General features: G+C 38.0%; 1 protein-coding gene across 1 annotated transcript; it reads right to left on the bottom strand.

The window, feature by feature from the left end:
- Positions 1-1,041: 1,041 nt before the first annotated feature.
- LOC121326895 (putative RNA polymerase II subunit B1 CTD phosphatase rpap2) lies at positions 1,042-22,219 on the bottom strand. The gene is made up of 13 exons (XM_041270524.1): positions 22,138-22,219; positions 21,238-21,283; positions 20,866-20,980; positions 20,624-20,722; positions 19,629-19,694; positions 19,252-19,340; positions 18,477-18,512; positions 16,663-16,735; positions 13,040-13,134; positions 12,490-12,570; positions 9,800-9,868; positions 1,765-1,924; positions 1,042-1,278 (listed from the first exon to the last, which is right to left on the bottom strand). The coding sequence occupies exons 1-12, from the start codon at positions 22,187-22,189 to the stop codon at positions 1,780-1,782; spliced, it is 966 nt and encodes a 321-aa protein (XP_041126458.1). The 5' UTR covers positions 22,190-22,219; the 3' UTR covers positions 1,042-1,278; positions 1,765-1,779.
- Between the last annotated feature and the right edge of the window lie 11 nt (positions 22,220-22,230).

The raw sequence follows: 22,230 nt of genomic DNA, 5'->3' as shown, positions 1-22,230 counted from the left end.
TTTTAACTATTGTGTGTCCAGGTTTTGCGCCAGGTGCGCTGGATCCTTGTCTCTGCCTGGTTTGATTTCCAGACTATGTGCACACACATTATGGAACTCACTGTCTAAACTAATTCATTGCTCCAATTTGGTTGGTTTAATCACTAGACTAAGTACAGGGTCATGTTTAAGGGGTGAACTGTAAAAACGGACACTTTAAGTTTAGCAAGGATTTATGTTGGTTTCATGTTATGATGTCATTCGCGTTCTTACAAATGTCTTACTCAAAAGCTGACCAAATTTGCAACCTCATTTTGCAATTTCCTATGTATTTACCGGCTGACCATAGCTTGCCATGCTTTTTTTTTAATATGCTTTACCATATCTCTGTTGGCTTTACAGCACTTACCTATATGTTACCATTCTTTTTACCATGCCGTACTACACTTTGTTATGCTTTTACTATAGTTAACTTTTATAAGGGTAGTTACATGTTATATTAAACATTGGGTGGCTATAGCCTGTTATTATTATTAGGCTTCCAGGCCATAGGAAGCCTATTGTTATTGCTGGGATTATTCTTTTTCTTTCTGCCATAAATTTCTCCAAACCGGATGAAATTCAGTAGGATGGTAGGTGCTTATGGGAAGTTGGTAGATGTTAATTGAACAAATGTCGTAAATCAAATGGTTTGGCCGCCATATTGGATTGAAAAAAAAACAATTTTGCCTAAATGTAAAAATTCCTCTTTTGAAAACCACTTCTTGCAGAATGCTGAAAGTTGATATGATATGATATGAGGGATAGTCCAAGATTAACAGGTGTTCGTAAGAAGCTGATAGGTTGTGTGGTATGGCGGCCATGCTGCACGATGTCATAATCACAAACTACAAAGATCTTCTCCCAAACCGCTAGTCCGATTGAACCAAAAATAACCTGTATGTTCTGCTGATACACCTTTCACTAAAATAAGCATGACTGAAAGATAGTAGGAATGACGATCTACAGATGTTAATCTGCAGATTTATTATTAAAATCCTACATTTGATAGCCCTTTTCCATAACAATAACACATGCAAGTTTTACAAAAACAAAACGTGAACAAAAACGTATTTTATTGATCGATAGTTTAGCAGTCAATTTACAACCAATCAGTTCTGTAACTCAAGTGTAAACATTATTGTAAAAGTCTCGGTTCTTGTGTCTGTGAATTGAGACATTGAGTTCAGTCTCTGCACTCCTGGAAGAGAACCTCCCCTTCCTGTGACCAATGAAAGCATGATCTTGGGAGGCAGGCCACTGGAAAAGAACCACAGTCAATTCAGTTTGTCAACAAATCTAATACCTGAATGGAAAATAACAGTATTTTACAACACAAATATCAAAAAACACAAATCTGTACTCAATTCTACAGAATCCTAACTGCTTTACACCTACTGGTTTCACAGACCCTGATTAGCACTAGTTTTGGACTACCTTACATATACATTAGTTATTCTAAGATTAGTGTAATCAACTGAATTTGGACCCTTCATCAAGATATTTATAGCTCATTGTTCAACTAGGTTTGTTTTCTGTAGTTCATCTCATATATAAAAAGACTGTATATTTTATAGTAGTGGCCCAAACCCTATAGTTTATATAACAATAGTATATAATTACATTAATTCATTGTTTACTATTGTATACTACAGTATTCTACATGGTACATATAGGCACTTTTATGGTATTTGTGGGATCCTGTGCCTAAAAGATCATGGTGAATTGTAGGATAGCATTACTAACCTTGTTACTAAATGATCACTCTCCATGAGATTTTATGATGCGTACTAAACTCTCAAAATCTTTGTCCTTCAGATTAAATGTCTTCATGAACGTTGAAATAAACTCAATAGAAGTGGGGCTTTTCAACGATTCCTGAAGCAGGGGGGAAACTGCAGTCAACCTACAATAAGAGAACAGGTAGAAACATGACCATCTCATTATAGTCTTGTGATTTACACAGCCCTTAAAAAGAATCTCAAACAAGCTCAAATCGAGGACTTAGAACCAGAGGGGCGTAAGTGACATTTTCATAATTTTACAGGAGAGCAAAAATAAGATTTTCATTGCTTGTGTTCAATTGCCATTTATCAGTACATGCACAGTATCAATATAATTTTGAAGAAAATTAAAGAGTTTAAAATATTTTTGAATTTGAAACTTCAAAAAGAAATGTTGCTTATTAGATTTTCCATAACACACTGAAATGAATACCTATTACAGATAAAAGTGTGGTTTCTTCACTAGTTCTATCCCAGACTTGTTTTTCTTCAATTTAACAATAAATCAATATGTATCTTTAAAATATAAATAGCCACATATGCAGTCATATTTCATAAATTATACTAACACTACTGTAAAATATAACTTAAAAGATGTTCTACAATTGACATGGTCTGGTTCTTATTATGTAGTGAATTCATTGCTTGAATCCTCGATTTAACCGAGTAAAACACCCACAAAAGTTATTTTAAAAGCTTTATTTTACAGCCATTTCGACTTATATGCTGTCACTCAGCCATCCCATAATGCAACTCAGTGCCAGGAGGGTGTATGTGTGCCAGTTATGCCCTCCTGGCACTAAGTTTATCTCGATTTTGCAGTTGTGTCTTTATTACTTTCTCAGTTTACTCAATGCAGTTTGTGATTTCAGTTAGGTCCTTAGTTACTATATTTTAAACTTTAACCCTCTGCCAACAGGCACATCAAATATGAATAAAATAAGTATCAGAATGTGCAGATCAATAAATGCATTTTTAATCCTGGGAGTCTGTGGCATAAAAGCCTTTTGCATTTCTGATTCATAAACCGCTGAACAAGACCGACATCAAATTATTAATAACCCTTCAAGAGGACATGGGGTGGTTTAAAATATACATTTTCAACAGATTATGATCTGTGAGTCACTTCTGCTTTGTGCAGTGTATAGACTTCATTTCTGAGATGAAAACACTATTTAAATACAAGTCGTAGGGTGGTGCGAATTAATATCTGGTCCAGTGGTTGCACTGTGTTTGTAAAGAGATCCTTTGTGAATATACAGACTTCATGGAAGCTCCCCTTCGTTTCATATTTCAAGGTGTGAAGTTTGATTTAAAAATACTTTTTACCTTCCAAAAAACATTATTTTCAGGTAAAGTGCTTCCCATTTAAACGTACGCTTTTCTCCCTGTGCTCTAACACAGCTTGAAGGTGTTGCATAAGCATTTGGCAAGCAGGTTTCAGTCTTGATTAAGGGACACTGCACCTTCAGGCATTTTAGGGAATACACGTCACTGCTTTGGAGACTACATTAACTTTGATATATTGCAAACTTGACCTCAGTATTTATGGTATTAGTTACCCAAATCATAAAGTTAATATTTAAAAGATCTGTGTAATAAAAAATATAAAAAACTTAGAAATATAAAAAATGCAAGACGTTTAAAAAAAATTAAGAAAAATCTCACTGCACTTATCCAAACAGGAGAATGTAATTACTTCTGTATATTAACCATTTCCAGTTAGTTATGGTATGCATTCAAGAGTACGTTTAGAGAAAGCCTTTCTTTACCATGATGACGGCTTGGTGTGACCAGGGCTGTTTATTGAGACAAATCCAAACTGATACGAATCAACACATGCACAGACCACTCTCAAATGACTTCTCCGAGGCAGCAGCACTGTGCGATCACAAGCTTTTCCTCAAGCTCAAACAAAAAGGGCACAGCGCCACGTCCCATACCTCTACTGACCATAGCAAGCTCGATATGTGTTTGCAGAATAAGTGCAGATTGTGTTCTCCCTGGCAGCCCATGGTATTTAGTACTGTCTGGTAGAGCAGACGGTTGACATTTGAACTCATGCACAGATATGCCCTTCTTCTATGAGCCATTTCCATATGGCTTCTTGTGATTGTTTTTATTTTCTGAACCTCAAGATTATGCTCTTATTTCACTATCTAAACTAAGAAACAGTCTATTGTGATGGAAAAAAAAAAGAAGAAAAAACAAAAATCACACAACTATGCTTAAGATAAGACCAACCTTACAGGCCACAATCAATAAATTACACAGCCTCTGGCAAATGCAATAATTTAAACAGACAGGGAAATAACCTGGTTTCAGGACTGCCAGGCAATTAAAAACTACAATACGGTACACAATTGTGCAAAATGATCACAGATACACTGTATTCATGGCTCTAATATATCGAACAGAATCACTGTTCATGTATTTGAAATATTTAAAATGTTGAAATTACAGTTCAAGGGTATAATACAAAAATGAATGCCCCTGAACTGTGGCTATTTACTGCACTATACTGCAGACATCATATAAAAGTTTAATAAAATGCAAGGATGCAACCAAATCCATTTGTGTTCATGACTTTAAACTTTAATGTACACTATAACAAATTGGATAAACATCTCATTAAAAAATAGCTTTCTCGTCTACGTACATAATCATACGTACACAAAATTGTGTTTTCAGTAGCTTTCTAATGTATTTATTCATTTACACACTTCCACAATACATATTTTGTCAGTAAATACATTACTGCGAGGTAGCCCAATCAGTAACAGGCTGGGTACTGCGGTATCACACAAGCACTTGGCTGTGTGTGAATGCAAGTCCAAGGAGAATGCAAAACTCGGTGCTGAGGATGGGAGGGTGAAACAAGGAGGTTTACTTGGCTTTCAGCTTACATGAAGCAGAATTATGAACTGCCTTGTAATGCTATGACCTAGCAGCACAAACATGTTCTTTACATTAGCAGAAATGTTTACACATTTCGTTTACTCATCTGTTTGTTGTGCTCTCCTACATTAATGCAGTATTCCCCTTTATAAGGCAGCCCTTTATATTACAGAATGGGTTAGAAGGCGGCACACTGTCCTGGCCCAGAATGTCACAACCTGTTAGGCAGAACACAAATAGCATGGTCTTGTAACTGTGGCTCACGACTGTAGCGTTATAAAAGAGGAGCCCAGTGTTACAGTGTATTCTCATCAAATTATCTCCAAACAATCACCTTACTAAAACTGAAATTTTATTAGCTGCTTATTTTGGAATTATTTCCAAAAAGGAATTCATTACGAATACATCAATTTGGGATGTCTCATGGGTGTAGTATTTCACTATACAGATTATATGATTTAGGCAGGCAGGCAGGCACTGTACTAGGCTCATATAAAAGAGCTGATTGCTTAGGTAAACTGAAGCATATTCATCACTGTGTGTTTACTGTCAAAATAAATATGAAGGAGGGCTTGGTAATAATTGCACCCATCACCTATACAAACACCTGTGTGAAGAGCCTCAGTGCACGAATGCTACTGGTTACTGTGTACAGTTCGGATAGGAGCTCTTAGCTGTGAAAGGGAAGGGCTATCAAGTTAGGAGTCTTAAGGGTGTAGGGAGTGGGGTCAACAGTTCATTGCAGGCAGGAAGGAGCCACAGAAAGAAACAGTGGGGAAATGCAGCAACACAAGAAATGAATTTGACACTTACAGCATTGTGTAAGTGAATGGGTTACAATCGTCTTCCGGCTGTCTGCACAACACAGTCCTACCACTCAATGTCAGCACCTTTACGGTCGCAGCAAGAGAACACAGAGCAACTGTGAGGACTGTAGAAACAAGCTAACAATTCCAGAAACGCAAACCTGACCTCGGCATTTATAGTGTTAGCTACCCAGTCGTACAATTAATATTCAAAATGATCTCTGTAATAAAATGTATTGCTTCTACAGGTTAGAAAATACAAGACATTTTAAAATTGAGAAGATAAATTTAATTGCACTTTATCCGAACAAGGGAATATGATTAGTTCTAGATATTGTTTCCAATTAGTTACATTATGCATGTAGGAGTACGTTTAGAGGAACTATATGAGACAGACAGCAAATTACTTGCTTTGCTTCACTGCAATGCTACAGTTGCACACACCTGAATGCACGATGAACTTCATAAACTGTACACACCAACACCCTACCAGGCTATTTCACTTGCTACATAACCTCTTGCTTAGTCACTAACAGAAGTTGTTTTTTTTTTTATTTCTTTAAAACAGAAAACAGCCAAACTGTCCCAAGTATTTTGTTTCCCTTTTCCCTTTAACTGAGAGCTGAAATCTTTAAAATAAAGATCTGATTATACGTTTCATGGATGAAGGAAGCTGACTCGATATAAAGTGTTTTTTTTTTTGTTAAATGTAGGTTTTTAAGCATTTCTTATTGATTAAATATTTAACACAAACAGTACTACTATTGTGATACCATGCAGTCCAGTCTGTAGACCTCTGCAACAGAAGCACTTCACCAGAAAGAGGCAAGCTGAAGTGACAGCCCTCACCATGGTGCTGTAATCAGCGCCTGTGAGAAGTCAACCGCTTTGCGGGCTTTAGACAAGAGCAGCAGGGAAATCACTGGATTACAGAGTGATCCACCCTCACCAAGCCTGCAGTGTGCATCAGACAACAAAACTACTACACACAGCTTGTACATCACAGCTCCACCTCACACATCGGAACAAAGCAGCGTTTCTCGTGATCCAGGGCTGAAATAAGGTGTGTTGGCTACAAATGTTGCAATTTAACACCATCAGTTTTCACCATCATCAATATGTGTGCGAGTCTTGTGCATTATTATTCTATTTTACAACTCTCATATGGTCTTTAGTACAACATGAACACAAGCACACAAAAAAAAAAAAAAAAAAAGCAAAACACCTTTGTTCCTGTTAACCGAGTCACAAGGTAAAAGAACAGCTTGTTTATACACCCTTTTCTGAATGGGGCAAAAGTAAACCACTCAGGATTACTTATTAAAGAATATCTATGCAAAACACTCAACACAAACATGATCATGCTGAAAAGCAGTACAAATATTGAACTAAGGATCACTCTGGACTGTGTGAAGTCTTTTACAGCAGATGAGTTTGCCCTGTGGGTGGACCCATAGTCACAGCTTGCTTGCAGGTCCTCTGAATCCTGGTCCTAACAGCTTTCACTAGGACATTCTTTCAGACTTGCTGCATTGCTTTTCATGGCAAAATACTTTACATAAATATTTAATTGAAATGTCTAAAACACATATTTTTGTACAGCAGATTATTAAAAGAAAAAGATATATATATATATATATATATATATATATATATATATATATATATATATATATATATATATATATATATATATATATATATATAATCTCACTGGCAGGAAATGTTTGTGAACATGTACCTGAACTGTATATAAAAACTCAATGTAGTGAAGACTTTTAATAAAACGCAAAAATAATTGTATGATTATTATAATTGTTTTTCTTTTTTTGCTCACTAACATTTCATGTTTTATAGCACTGTATATGATTAATATTGTGTGAATTTTCACCACTGCTCCTTCTGCATTCTCCCTCAGGAATCACCATGCTTCATATATATCAAAAGATTGGGAAGTTGGCTATTTAGGGCATTAAAATATGTGTAATGGTCATGGTCATCGTCAAAGTTGTAACCCCCCCCCCCAAACACTTACCCACATTGATATCTTTAGGGACTGCCAAAGAGAATTCACTACAAATCTCCCAAGGTCTCCTGTGAGTGCTCAGTTGATTAAAAACACTTAAATATACCTAGAAAACACCTTGAAAGTGAAATCACACGGACAAAGTAACAGCGTGTAGTTTTCCACTGCACCTTGGTTTACAGCGAATGGCCTCTTGTGTACATCTCCAGACAGAAAAGCTAAATAAAATGGCTGCAGGCATGTTGCAGACTTTTGTTCTGAAATCATAGTGCTGTTCAGTCTGTTAACATGGCATGTCCCAAAGCTCAGGGCCTACTCCCAAAACAATCTAAAAAGGCTCTCAAGCCTTTTAACAAGAACATCCTGGTGGATCTGATGTGGGCTTCGCTGGTGAAACTGACCCCAAGCACAAGCCAGTTCAGATAAATAAAATGAAAGCAGATGTACTTCTCATGTCCTGGAAGCTTTCCATTAGCCTGTACCTGGGATATAAAGCAAAAACAGCAAGTGTGCAGAAGAAAAAAAGGCTTGCTGGATAAACACCAGCTTTAGGTTATTCTGTACACTTAGACATGTTTATCTGCTTCATTTAGCATTATGCATTGCTACCCTATTCAGACAGCAATCAGATCTCACATGCACCTTTTACTGTAATTATTTACATGTACAATAAATATCTTCTTTTTATAAAATGAAATCTTTAAAATAATAATAATAATAATGCCACTGGATATTTTTGGATATATAGTTTTATTTTTGGCCGTGCATCGTGACTGTAATTAAAATGATTTTAATTTTCTCTTAGCAGTCTACAGCCAAGATTATAAGAGAAGCAATGTATAAAACATTAATGAAAGTGGATGCTTAAACTATATAAGGCAGAAAATCTCTTGATATAAGCCTTTGTACACATTTACATGATTCATGGATAGTATGAACAATACTATCATTCACAGCAATTTGCTCTGGCATTTATTTTGTTATATGAGGGTAGTAAGAGATCTCTTCTGGTAGAATTTTTCCACAGTCCTAATTCCTTACTTTAATGCTCTTTGACTTAACTAACAAATCGTTCTGCACAATGCCTCATTGCAATGCCATACAGATCCATGAGTTCAGCACTGCATGTGAATGCATACCGCACAGCAGAAAGCTGAGCACGAGACTGCTCTAAGATGGCAAGTCACAAAGCATTCGCCACCTAACCATGTTTGACTGTATCTAATCTATTTCACGAATAACCAACCAAACCATGTGGATGCACAGTAAAATGACTAAAGACTCAGTTCTCTTAGTTGATAAAAAATGGATGCCGAGGCATTCAAATAAAGTTACTTTCTATGTTCTGATATAATGAATCATTTGAGCAGTAGCTGGCTGAGAGACACAGATGTAAGTGTGAGTCCTGCGCTACTCCTGCTTGAGCAGCCTTCCCTGGGACAGCCAGGCCAGAACAACGTGTCAGACTGCAGTAATATCAAAGACAAGCGAAGTCAGAGGCTGCTGGCTACAAAAGAGCAAGCCTACTTTGCAATGGATTTACAAGTTGGGCACAAAACTGAGCATTCTTTGTGATGTTGCTTTTCTGGAATCTTTAGCAGTCCCCAATTGTCACACCTACACATGCTGACATCAGACCTGAGGAACCTTTCATTTGCACAGGAAGCTTTTAAATGTCAGCAATTCATCCTCCCTGGTTTCTAGGCAGTATGATTCTCTTGCAATAGTCTTATCATTCACACACAAAGCCGTAGCTGCTTTTTACAGCTACACTAAAAATAGTTCAGAAAATCTACCGGCCCACATTTCTTGATTAGCTGCATTTTACTTGTAAGCAACTCAGGGTCTGTTTTAATTAGCTACGTAGCGGTAAATCTGAGTATTTGGGTCCCCTGTTTTAACAGCACTAGAAGCATAAAAATACATTACAATCAAATAAACTAGAATGGGAGTTGTAACTACCACTTGTTGTAATGGAACTTTATTGACAGAATCATAGAAAACAGCATTGTACCAACAGTGAAGACACTATCTCAAAGCATGTGGTCTGCATCATTCATATAGTAAGAGGTTTAAATAATGTGACAGTGAAATTCACTTCAATGTTTTAATAAGACTCATATGTTCATACATGTATCCACTTCCAATTAAAAACCCAGTGTACCCTCATCTTTCCAGCAGAATATCATGTTGACGCCATGACAATCTGTCTGGCTTTTTCACACTACTCCATTTAAATAAATCAAATTAAAAAAAAAAACACTTACATTGAGAGAAGAACAACTGAAATTAAAGTCCATTCTGGGTTTTTGTGAATAATGTTAGAACTTGTAAACCTGTAATGAAAAAAAAGGAAGAAAAAAAAATCACAACAATTAATATTTCTTCAGTATTGCTGATCTTTATTAAAGGAGGTTGTATTCGTCAATAAACACTGGAGGTATATTTAAAGATTTTAATGTCACGGTGACTATGCTTGTTGGAAATTAAGTCTTTGGTTTTTAAGATCAGAATCAAGAGAGATGCTGCAACGGAAGGTTCAAAATGAGTAATTGTTCAAGCGGCCTCTGACCTGCAATTTGTTTTGTGCAGATTTTACCTCTTCAAAAGGAGTCAACACTATTATTACAACGGATGCCTTTTCTTTTTAAAAGGTTATTTGCCTTTTTATTCACACAAGTACTGTATTTCAACACTCTGATCACATTTAGGTGGAAAATGTAAATACAGTATGTGTCTGAAACGCAAGTAATTACAGGAAAAGGTACATTAATGCAAGATTCATTGTCGCTGCTGTGTTCTGAAATTCTCAGAACGAGCAAGCCATGCAAGAACAGTCACACGGTGATTCCAGACGGAAGCAGCTCTGTAAGCATGTCAAGCTGGGTTAAACTTGATTTACAAGGTGGAGATTGAATAGCCTAGTGCTCTATGTCTTGGCACATAATTCCTGGAAACATATTCAATCTGGTTGCTTGAATAGGAAGGGGCTTCCGAAATCAAACACTGCTAAATCATAGCCAGTCACTGTAAGAGCTTCCTGTGTCGTTCCGATAGCCATTCAGTGCAAGCTGTTTCAGGAGCAGTATGGATGGGGCTTATAAAGCCACTCGCAACCAATCTGGCAATCTAGCATCAGATTCACAAAATATCAAAGTAATAAACCAAAAACACATATACGGTTACTATAAATAAACATTTTATTAACTGTAGCCTCATAATAAAACCCTGGCCAGATACTGTATAAACCATCTTTAAAATCAAGTGTACAGTAAAAACTTCCGCCTTTCCTGACCACTTGGGTAAAGACATGTGAAACCAAAACAAAGAATCCAGGCGCACGCTCGATAGCCGTGACAATGATAAAAACCACTCCGAAATGCCTGATAAAATCACCTTGACAGGCAGTTCACATGTAACATGCCAGTTAATCTGCCATGATGAGTTACAATGGAAGAGACAGCTCAAATTCACCTGGGGTAACCCTGCAAAATAACAGCAACAGCAGCTTTATTCCTGTGCTCAACAAGAAGCCGTTATTGATTAGAGCAAGGTGAAATGTGTCTTTTAGATCAACAGCGGGAAGCAGTTATCTGTGCCAATTAAATCTCCTTCTATGTTAGTTTTGATTGGAAACAACTCAACACTAGTAATTGCTATCAAAATGCCATTTACAAGACCCTGAGAGGAGCTGGCTAGCTGCACAGATAAGGCAGTATAGATCTGTTGATGCATTATCCCAGCACTGTGTGCGCCAGCCAGGCAGCCAGGCCTCTGGAAACCGTAACCTTTTAGTCTGTCTCGGCGCTGTTACTCACCACCTGTCCTACAGCGACGCTTCTTTTAAACAGTGACTAAAACCATGCAACCTACAGGCGTGGCGCTCTCTTTCTGAAAGCGGCTGACCTTTGAACAAGGCAGTCTCAGCCGTAGGGCCCTGAAAAGCAAAGCTTTTATAATGCAGACGAGTGCAAGATCCTCCTTGCGAGAACCAGCGATCCATCAATTCTCAGCCCGACTCTCTCTGCTCAGTTCACAAACTTGTGCGAAGTGGAAGGGCTGTTTTTTTTCTTTCTTTTTTCTAAAGTCAGGCTGTGTGTTTCTCAAAGTATGGCATGAAGCTGCTATTCACAACTAAACTGATAAAAACGTTAAGTGAAAGATCCTTTAAACACAATTACCCAGCTAACCGTTTGCAGTGTGAGTGGCGACCAGCAAAATAAACCGGCGAATGTGTTTCAGTATTTACCCTTCAAATTTCATTCTTCATACAAAACAAATACAAAAAAATTATAATTATCTGAAAAAGGATTGAGATACAATTCTGTCTTAGTTTTAAGATGAGCTTTACACAAACTGTACAGAATAAGAACTTCAAATATACAATTACAAATATATCTAAACCTTTAAGCAAATATTGCCCTGTGCCAAAATGTGTTTGTTTTTATCAGTCCAGTGATACTAAAGCAGGTCTTTCTAACTCCATTCAGCCTGTGTGCTAACACTTCAATCATAACCTCTGCTCCTTGACTTCCAATCAATGACTACATTTAGAGGGAGAATATCAATTCATTTCATTGAAATCAACTTTGTTCGGTCACTCCCACTTGCTGCAGCCCAGGCTGACCTCCATGGAATAATTCAAACATTCTTAACAGCAAACCGGCACATTAAGAAGAGCTAGAACCTCAAGGGATGCTCCCGAACGCTTCTCAGCTACCATGACCGAGGAGCTGCTAGCTGGAATGGGCTGAACTAAACGTGCTCTTTTAGAAGCCAATGGAGGAGAAAAAAACAGAAGCTGCTCACTGGAGTCAGCGTCTCTCTGTGTGCCTGCTGTCTGTATCACCCTCTGAACACATTAACCCCTACTGTACTGTTATTTAACATACTAAATGCTTAAAATATTTCATTGAATTGGTGAACCGTTGGTAAACTCCATTAAAGCTGGACTCGCCTGAAGGTTCTGATAAGGTTGTTAAGATCAGTAGAGACATCACACAGTGCAAGTTGGAGAGGTCCCAGAATATCCTTTAAACTTAGAGAAAAAAAAGAAAGCCTCAACTTCCTGTCATTTCAATCTTATTCACAACCCTTATAACACCCTGCTAGTGGGCCGACAAGACTCTGTAAAAATGTGCATCTATAAATAGCAGTATATAATGCCTAGTAACAAAGCATGCAAGAGAATAAAAGGGACTATAAAAAAGAGAAAATATACAAGGGGTCTTATTTTTTATTTTTAGATGTTTTTATCCCCGACCTAGCTCACATCTCTGACCACTGTTCTTTATTTTAGTCTTGCTAACAACGTTGTCACCACAGTGATAAGTGGTATGCATAGTGAGTTGTGCAAGGTGACACACACTGCTGCTGCAAATATACTGACTCCTGTGCAGAACTAGCTCACTTGAGAACTAGCCTGTTCACAGCTAGTCTTGGCCAGTTAAACATGCATGCTATATCATTAAAACCTGGGGGTCAGCAGGGGTATTTGCAGCACATACCTTCTGTTCAATTTGTCTATAACAATGCGCTTTTGGATAAGGTGCTGAGCATTGGAATCAACCAAAGGAAGAGGAGGGGCCATGCTGCTACCATCCTGGAAAACAAAACGGCAAAAATCTCACTTGTATAGATTCAAAAGCTTATCTTGTATAGAGAAGTCAATCTGCGAAAAACTATGGCACAATTTGAATGGAAATTGAAAAGACTTTCAGCAGATAAGGTTGTCTAAGGGTGGATGTAAATAATATACATCAAGAGGACATCGATTTACTCAGGCATATCATTCTCTATAGAAGTATAACTTAGCACCAATGAGAAGAAATAGGTTCTCCGAACCCTCGAGTGTGTTCAAGCTCAAGTTACTGGCTCAATTATAATTCATGGTCAGAAGCACCCCGCTAGCTGTACCTTGTAGTTACAGGAGGTACAGTTTTAAAACCTGTATTACTGTGACTGATGAAAACACGTATTTTGCAAGCTCAAAAATACTCTATTGGTGTGGCTATATCACAATGTCTTTGGGTTGTTTAATCTATTTTAAGTTGTATCAGCTACAGCGCAGGACACTTGCATGCATAAAATAGACACAACGAGGTGATGATCTGACTGGTTTTTGTTCCTGTGCTGGCTGTATATGAATAGCTTTAGGCTTCCACAGTGTGTAAATCTACAAGGTGAGATTTGCTCTGCATGCTTTAATTCCCTTTTTGTAGCTGAGAAGAGCAATTTGTTTTAATTCAGTTATTTAATAAGACGGTAGAAACTTCACTGTACTATCTGACTAAAACACTTTGCTTGTCTTAAATCCCTGTTTAGCTATATTTTTTATATATACCATATTAGCAGCTAAAATGAACCGTTTGCTCAACATTTATTGCAGAGCAATTAGCTTGACTGCAATTATCTGACATCAGTGTTAAGTGCGGTCCTGTCTTGGTTTGTAAGCAGAAGCTTCATCGTTGGTGGGTTCTTCTTACGCATATCATGACTCACACACACAGTGCTACCGAGATCAAGAGCCATGTATATAAGAGATTTGTTACACTCAGGTCCACTGCAAATACAGCTTTACTTACCAAGACTCCAATAATGTTTTCATCTAGAGTTCATATACAATAGTTGTAGATTTTTGGTCTTTTTTCCAATTCAGTTTTTTTTCCCCAAAAAGGGAAGTAGATTTTTTTTTTTAACTTTTCATTTTTAAGTGTATTTTAGTACTTTCACATTTTAGACACTGTAAGAAACAAAACACTCTGCCACATTATATGGATCAAATTAGCATTTCAAACAAATCTCTCGGTAGATTAGTACAGGAATGCGGTCTTTATGTCACTCAAATTTTTTAACAATGACGTCAGTAAGTTCTTATAAAGCAATTTTTTGGTTAACTTTGATTGGTACTTATGATTCATAATAATCGTTTTTGGATGATCCTCAACCACATTCTGATTCAATTATCACTTTACTCTCACTTCACAACATACAAAAGGCTGCCACCTAGTGGTTATCAATATCAACTACCAGCAAGTGAAGAGGGCTGCAAGTGGATAAGCAGGCAATTTACAAGAAACTACACCTTTGCTTCAGTACCCTTTATTGCCAAAGCAGCAACCGTTCACCTGCATCTCCAGAGCACCCACCTACAGGTCATAACCTAAGTGGCCAGAATTAGTAAATCTGTGACAAACAGTTTTAACACGCTTATAGAGAATTGTAGTTTTAGGTTATCCAACCTAATGATGTATCGATTGAGATGCTTTTCGATTGCTCTGACCACAGGCTTAGGTGGCTAGGGGTATAATGATTCATTGTATATCGATGAATTGTGACGCCTTCTTTAAAGGATATAGCAACAACATAAAGAGCCCAATAACGAGGTTATCTAAGATGACCAGTGCAGTTTAAATATAAAAATAATGTCTGTGTTGTTTTTTTTACCTGCTATCAGTTCAATCTGATTTTGACTGATTCGCTGTGATATTGAAACTGCCAGATTTTCACAGCTTCCTGCACTAGACATCAACACATCATCCTTTAACGCACAAGACACCTACGCTTGTTACTAAGGAAACCATTACAAGACACGGGCAAGCAACACTAAACAAACTGGAGGAAGTGACATCACTGTCAACCTATTGTTTAGAGGTATATAGTGCCACAGTGATACATGTGCAAAATATAATAAATGACAAAGCATTTTAATGCAACAAAGCTGATGCAACGTACAAACAAACAGCTACAAACTGGAGGATACCAAACTATGTTTGGGGGACGACGACTCATATCTAGAATAGGGGGGAGGGGATTATAAAAAACAATTCATAGGTGTGATGGATAAATGTTGTCTTTCACTCCCCTCAAAAGTATATATTCAGTGGCATTTTTTCTTTAGCTTTTAGGAATGAATGCATTAATAAAAGTAGTGTTCTTTCTGAGGAGAAGTACTAATAATCAATAGCTACTATAGTTTAAAAAGTAAACAACACAAAATAACAATAATAACTAACAGTTTCAGTGTTTGCAATCTTTTCAGAGTGAGTTCAGAGTTTTATGAATGACTATGTTGTCTGGACACAAAGCATCTGGAATAGTTGAGGGTCAGGTGTTTCAGATTTGCATCAGGTCGATGGAGCTCTATCTGTTAGTAGCGAGATAGTTCTCCACCCTGGCATTGACAGTTCTAAGCTCTTCTCATATTACAGTACAACAGCCTACGTGTTATATGCAAGAAAAAAGCCAGATCTTATTTGCAACTGTGGTTCAACTCACCGCATTATTTTCAGTTTCTTTTTCAGTGTCAGCTTTTTCAGGCTGCATGTACTGCCCTTTATAAAACTCTCGGACCCGCAGACTGAGTAAATCTGTCTCCCTCTTCAGGGTTGTATAATCTGGCAAATGGCTTGAGGGATTTTTCAGACCCTTGGCACCTCTTCTTGTCTGCGCATTGACCAGAGTCACTGATACCAAGAGTGTCCAGGAACTCCGCCAGGTCATCTTCATCGAGCTCCTCCTCCACACTTGAAGCAGTCTCAGCAGCCACCTGTGGACTTTTAGGTCTGTAGTCTGACCCGTACAGAAACCTCAGAGTTTCTTCTGTCTTCCATTCGGCAAGCGTTTTCTTAAGCATCTTGAGCAAGCTGTTTTTTGTGACGACGAGATCAGCTTTGTTTGGGTGATCTCGCCGTCACAACTTGGAGAACTTCACAAGCAGACTCTTCAGCCCCTCAGCCCCTCTCTTGCTGACGCCCATCGATGTTATATTGGACGGTTTTGCACTTGATTCAGCCCCCGGCTTGGAGTCTTCATTGGATGAGCTGTTCCCACACACAGGCTGTGAAACATTGTTTTCTGGCACTGAAACTCTGGGGGCAATGTCTTTGGGCTGATTGATTTTTCATTTGCCTAAACTCTTTGTGGCCTCTTTTAGGGCGCAGCCACCTGCTTCCAGCTTGGTCCGTGTCTGTCAGGTATGCGGTTTCCTAGCGTTGGGAGTCCATCTACTCCGTTTGTGTAGTGCCAGCTCCTGCTCTTCTGCCCCCGCTTTCCCTCCTGTCACAATGCTGGAGACGAAGTCCTGCTCGGGGTCGCTGCTGTCGGAGTCCGAGGGAAGGCGGGGGTCTGCGATGTCCGGGTTTTCAATCTGAGATGGCGCGATGGGATCTTCAGCTATCTTCACCTCCTCGCCCGAGCTGCCACTAAATATTAAGTAGATGGAACAGAAATATTAGCAACAGCATTATCATGTGCAGCTCAGCTCTTGCATGTCTTTTTTTATAAGCAATTCCATCATCTGAGGGTTCATCTATTACGTACAAAAAAATGACACACGTGTACAGCACAGTGCCGTCCAGATTTAAAATTGAAGTCAATGCAGAATACCTGACACCATCAAGGATTTCAAAAGCTTCACAAAAAGTGGAACTATACCAAACAGTTTACAGTTTTACACGTTATAATATAACCTAAATGTCAATTTGAGATGTTTTACTGAAAGTATTATGTGCTTGCAATCTGAGCCATCACACTCCAATTAGACAGCCACTTCTGTGTTTCACTGGAGTCTGTAGGTCTTCAGGTCGTACTGCTGCACCTGCTGGAAGGGATCCAGACAACCTTGGGAAGAAACCGGTTTCCAGCAGATCCAGCATGCCCCCACCCTATCCCACCTCCACATACTGGAACTGATCATTTCAGTTACAGCTCTCAGTAAATCACGATTGGATTTATATACGGCAAGAGGATCTGTCCAGCCCCAGGTTTTCAACAAAGAACTATTCAACCGATGGGACTGGGAGCAGTTCATCTGGAGTCCCTGTGCAAGTGGTGAGGAAAACTAATGTATTGCATAATGTAAACCTGACCTTCAAATCATGACTACACTTTGAAGGCCAGGTGACCCAAACTGTCGGAAGGGGGAGGAGGCACTTTGACAAGGTACTACTGAAACATCTGCACATTCATTCCGGTCTGATGACAATCATTCAATGGCATTTTATTTTGTAAGAATGAAGTATAATTATACAGCTAATATTTCTCTAGGTGTCAAATTACATGTAATATGAAATGATTATACATTATACAACTTTTATTTCAAGGTGTAAAACTGAGGGTAACAGCTGTTGCATGACATCTAAGCCAATTCTCCTTTTTAGTGAATTACAGGAACTATTAAAAAAAGAAATCACCAGTCACCAATTAAACAACGAGCACGAATATGATGCAGTTAATATTGTTGATGTATTTGCTTTGTGCCCTTTGTCCAGGGCTATCATCACAGTGCAACAGACACTGAACAGCTGCACAGTAAATCCGACAGTGCAAACATGTTTACCTTCCCATTTACATGACAAATCAGTACTGTTCTAGCGATCTGTTATAAAAGGCATAATCCGGACTCATTAAAGGGGGCTGATACAGGAAATCAATGATTGCTCAGGTCTAATATTACATGGAACTAGCAACAGCTCTGAGTCACCTTTTAATGACTTCATGGCACAACACTTAGAAGGAATTCAATGGGGTGCAAGCTACGTGTTCTATTGGTAATAGTAGCTGTGGAAACATGTTTAGTAAACAGTATCTCCATTATCAAAGACTCTAGAAATAGTCACAGGTTTTTGCAAACCAGGAGGAAAAAATAAAATGAACGACTGGTGTAGTTTATTTTGCCCCTCAAATAACATTAAATTAAACAAAAAAGATCAAAATAAAAATGCAATATTTTGTATGGGAAAGTTTAAGTAGGCACAAAGTTCTACAGGAGTGTGTTCCAATGCCAGATGCATTCCACTCCCTACAATTCAATTCAAGGTCTTCTATCTTTGTTGTGCCATTTTACCAACCTGCCTGAATATTTCTGGCACATTTAGAGCACCCAGGTATCTACCATCTAGATTATTAATGTGATAGATCAATGAAATGCATGAATAGAAATACCTTCGTCCTTGCTTCAATAATTTGACATCTGGAGGTCTAAAAAGAATACAAAAGAAACTTAGTGTAGTTTGCCATTTTGCATGATCTTCACAAGCTAATGCTTAGTGTACACATTGACAGAAAAGAAAGAAAAACAAGATAAAATAATAAGACTGCATTAGCTCTTATATAACTCTGGGTTCTGATTTTCAGAACATACTTTCGGAACTCATTTTCAATTACTGGTATTATCAGCTCAAAGTGACCATGCCAGTCATGTGATGTCATGTTTTAACTCACATTCACTGTGACTTCCTCTTTAGATGGTAGTTATTTTCTTATTTCTGTCTGTTGGCTTTTAAAGACAAAGCCACACCACTGTGCTCTCCCACAACACAGGGAAGACTGAATCAAAGTAATGTGCAGAGACCCAAATCAATTTGTAAATATATATGTTTTGATGCCCTGTTTAATTAGATGGAACTTCACCCTGCCCCCAGTGAAAAGAGCAACAACTAAAATGCACTAGCATTTGAACAACACTAGAGGGCACTGCTACACACTAACTAAAATGAACTGGACTATAGTTTAATGATGATCATAAAATCATAAAACCATTGAGTTAAGGTTTTTTATTTATTTATTTATTAGTTTTTTTTTAGTTTGAATTTGAATTATGGATCAAAGATTAAACTTAGCTGGCAAGTGCTTTTCTCTTCTTGTTTAAGTCATCATTCACATTAGATTCTTAACAAGTCTTGGGTTAACATGTGTTTTCTTCAAGGAAGAAACATACCTTTCACCCTCTCGCATCCACGCAGGGGCGTCAGGAATCTGGGCTTCAAAGTGTTTTGATGCTTTATAACAAAAGTTACTGCAGAAACACTGCAAGATTTAAAAAAAAACAAAAAAAAACTGATGTCATCTATAATGCAAAATATAACCACGCTGTAAAACAGATGCGATACCACTCTGTCCTTCATAAACAGTTTTTATAGTATTGCACAGAAATGCAGGCCCATTCATTGATTTGTACAGTTATTAAAACTCACAAAGCAATTCAGAACCAAACTGATGATGACAAAATGTATTAATATAAAACATATTAAAAAGCTGACAAAAGCATGACTGACTGCAGCAGAAACAAAATCCAATGAAAATAAATCCACATACCTTCCTTTCTGTAATATCATACACTTTATTGGTTTTGATTGAGATTTTGTACTGCTGTTTAGGAATCTAAATGGAAAATAGATAATAAGAGATCAATGTAACGGAGATTCCTTCATGTTTAAAAGTACAACACATGCTGGTACAGAGTTAGAAAGTTTCACTAGCGTTGCACCCAGTCCTGGCTTTCTGCACTGCCTCCTGAAAGTATGTTATTGAAATCAACAGGTGCTAGGAGTTTGAACAATCAGGCCCCTGCTAAATCTGCTCTGCACTGAGTACACTTGATTGACTCGTCTCATCTACGTCTGTAGATTGACATTTAGGAATTGTTCGTGCAACTACTGTACAAGGGAAAGAACAATATGTTTAACACGGGCTGCTCAAACTACTGGCTACTAAATAATTGAAATAATATACAGGTCTGTGTGCAGGGCTAGCGTGACTTTCTGACCCTGCTGGTACATACAGTATATATGCTGGTAATACATAAATGAGAGACTTGCCTAAAAGCTTTCAATATGCCACGGACTACTTGGTTCACTGACTGGTAAGTGACTGCTGAGCATTACATGTGCACTACAGGACACTGCTATTGGTGTTTAATTGTTTTCTGGTTTATGGAGAATGATGCTGTTTCTGCATCTGGAGAATGCCTCACCTCCCAACACATCTAGCACTGTGGTCATGTTAGTACATTGAGCAGCCTTGTTGTTTTACCAAGAGCAATGCGCCAGAATTTACAGATTACACCGCATATAATACAGTTCAATTTGCAACATCCAACGCCACATTTAGTGTTGCCAGAGTGAGGCTTAGATAACACAACACAGAAAAGGAACACTAAGTGGTCCCCAGCATTTTCATTGTTAGCGATTCAGGACTGAACTGGGCATCTACCTGTAAACCCAGGGCAGAGACTGAATGTAATAAGTGAGCGCTGTGCAATGATCTGTGTTTCCTTGTATAATGAGACTACAAACACAGAGTGGCCTTACATTGACGAGTTTGTTTTGACAAAAAGGATAGCCGCACATCCTGAGGATAAAACGCTCCTCCACTGTGTCCTTGTAGTTCGCTGGAGAGATGAACTTTGCCTGAAATGGTAAAACTGTATTTGACTAGGCATTTGATATAGTTTTATCTGTCCTAATGAATTATCCATGTTTAGGTACATTAGGGCAAAAAGGATAGTGTACAAAACAACATTCATTGTAAAAGATGTACTGTACATGCATACACAGTCAACCAGAAACTCTTCTGCAATGTTATCTTCCAGGAGTCGCTCCACAATCTGCCATTCCCTCTGCTGCTCTTCATACTTCTTCCTATAAGCTTCCTTCAAAGCTTCTTTCCTGAAAGTATTTGAAAATCCCATTGGTTAAAAACTCATTGACAGATTTCAGTTACCTTGAATTGTGCCGACTGCCTATCTACATTATAAGTGTGGTTCTTGACAAACTAAAGCAAGCATTACCTAGCAGACAGTTAAACGCTTATTTCGTGCTCTGCTGCTCCACTAAACTGTGTGACTGCGTGTCATTTCATGCACTGGTTAATAAATACCACATTCAATGGGTCTCTGGCTTTCATAAACTAGGGCTGCAGTTACCTTTTAGCAGCCTCTTCAATTGTCACGGTTTTCACTGGCTTTCCTCCTGTGCAAACAGAATTAAACAATTAGAAACATTTGTAACTAGACTACATGTATTCAAAGCACAAATATAAACAATAGCATAAGGGTTTATGCCTGGCCATCAGGCTTTATATATTTAACAGAAGACCACTTGAAACTATTCCAGAATTATAAGAAATGCGCAGTGTAACAGTGGTAAAACAGAGGACTACTATGCGCTACAGCTTGTTGCAATGCATCAATAAAATCATACCACCCCCATCAACACACCCTTGAGCAATGTCAGTCAGTCAGTGGGGCACTTGGAGAGAGACAGAGGGATTTGACCACCTATTATTTGACATTTTTTTTAATCCAGCACTATTCGGAGATTTGCGGTTGAGATTTTGATAAACTCGCCAATTTGCATGAAGTTTCAAGTGGTCAAAAACCCCAGATCCCTAACGTTGTACATGAACTTCAAAAGAGGCACTCCCGTTCCAGTGTTGTTCCAGAAAAAAAAACACAAAAAAAAAAACAACTGCGAATAAGGAAGAGGGGGAAAAGACTTATGTATGTCTGTTCTTATGCTAAAACTACATAAAAACCCTCATCAGACCTTTATGTATCATATTCTAGTGTTTTGACATAAACGACAGGTTGATTTAGCGTACTTTCAGTTTCTCGATAGTTTTTATTTATTTATTTATTTATTTATTTGTAGTTTTCCATCCACGTGAGGATATGCAAGGACTTAGATGTGTTTGTATTTCAATTATCTTATTCGTAGTTACCTACATAAACACAACTGATCAAGACTCAATTTAACTTTATTCTGATCTTTAATGCGTTACTGGTCAATTTTATAAACAGTATTAAAACTCTAAATCTTCTAACCTCGCTTTCCCGATTTTGGAGATCTGCTTCTGCCTTTCTGAATTTCCGCCATGCTTGTTGTTTCTGCTCATAACCTTTTACCCGTGACGTTGC

This window comes from Polyodon spathula, chromosome 14 (assembly GCF_017654505.1).
Source record: "Polyodon spathula isolate WHYD16114869_AA chromosome 14, ASM1765450v1, whole genome shotgun sequence".
NCBI classification, from domain to species: domain Eukaryota; kingdom Metazoa; phylum Chordata; class Actinopteri; order Acipenseriformes; family Polyodontidae; genus Polyodon; species Polyodon spathula.
This window is presented reverse-complemented; position numbering and strand designations above follow the sequence as displayed.

Coding starts and splice junctions, on each gene's coding strand:
- LOC121326895 (XM_041270524.1), bottom strand. CDS start 22,189: ATGGCGGAAATTCAGAAAGGCAGAAGCAGATCTCCAAAATCGGGAAAG. Junction 21,284..22,137: donor TCCAAAATCGGGAAAGCGAG/GTTAGAAGATTT, acceptor CTGTTTGCACAG/GAGGAAAGCCAGTGAAAACC. Junction 9,869..12,489: donor AACCTTATCAGAACCTTCAG/GCGAGTCCAGCT, acceptor TTTTCATTACAG/GTTTACAAGTTCTAACATTA.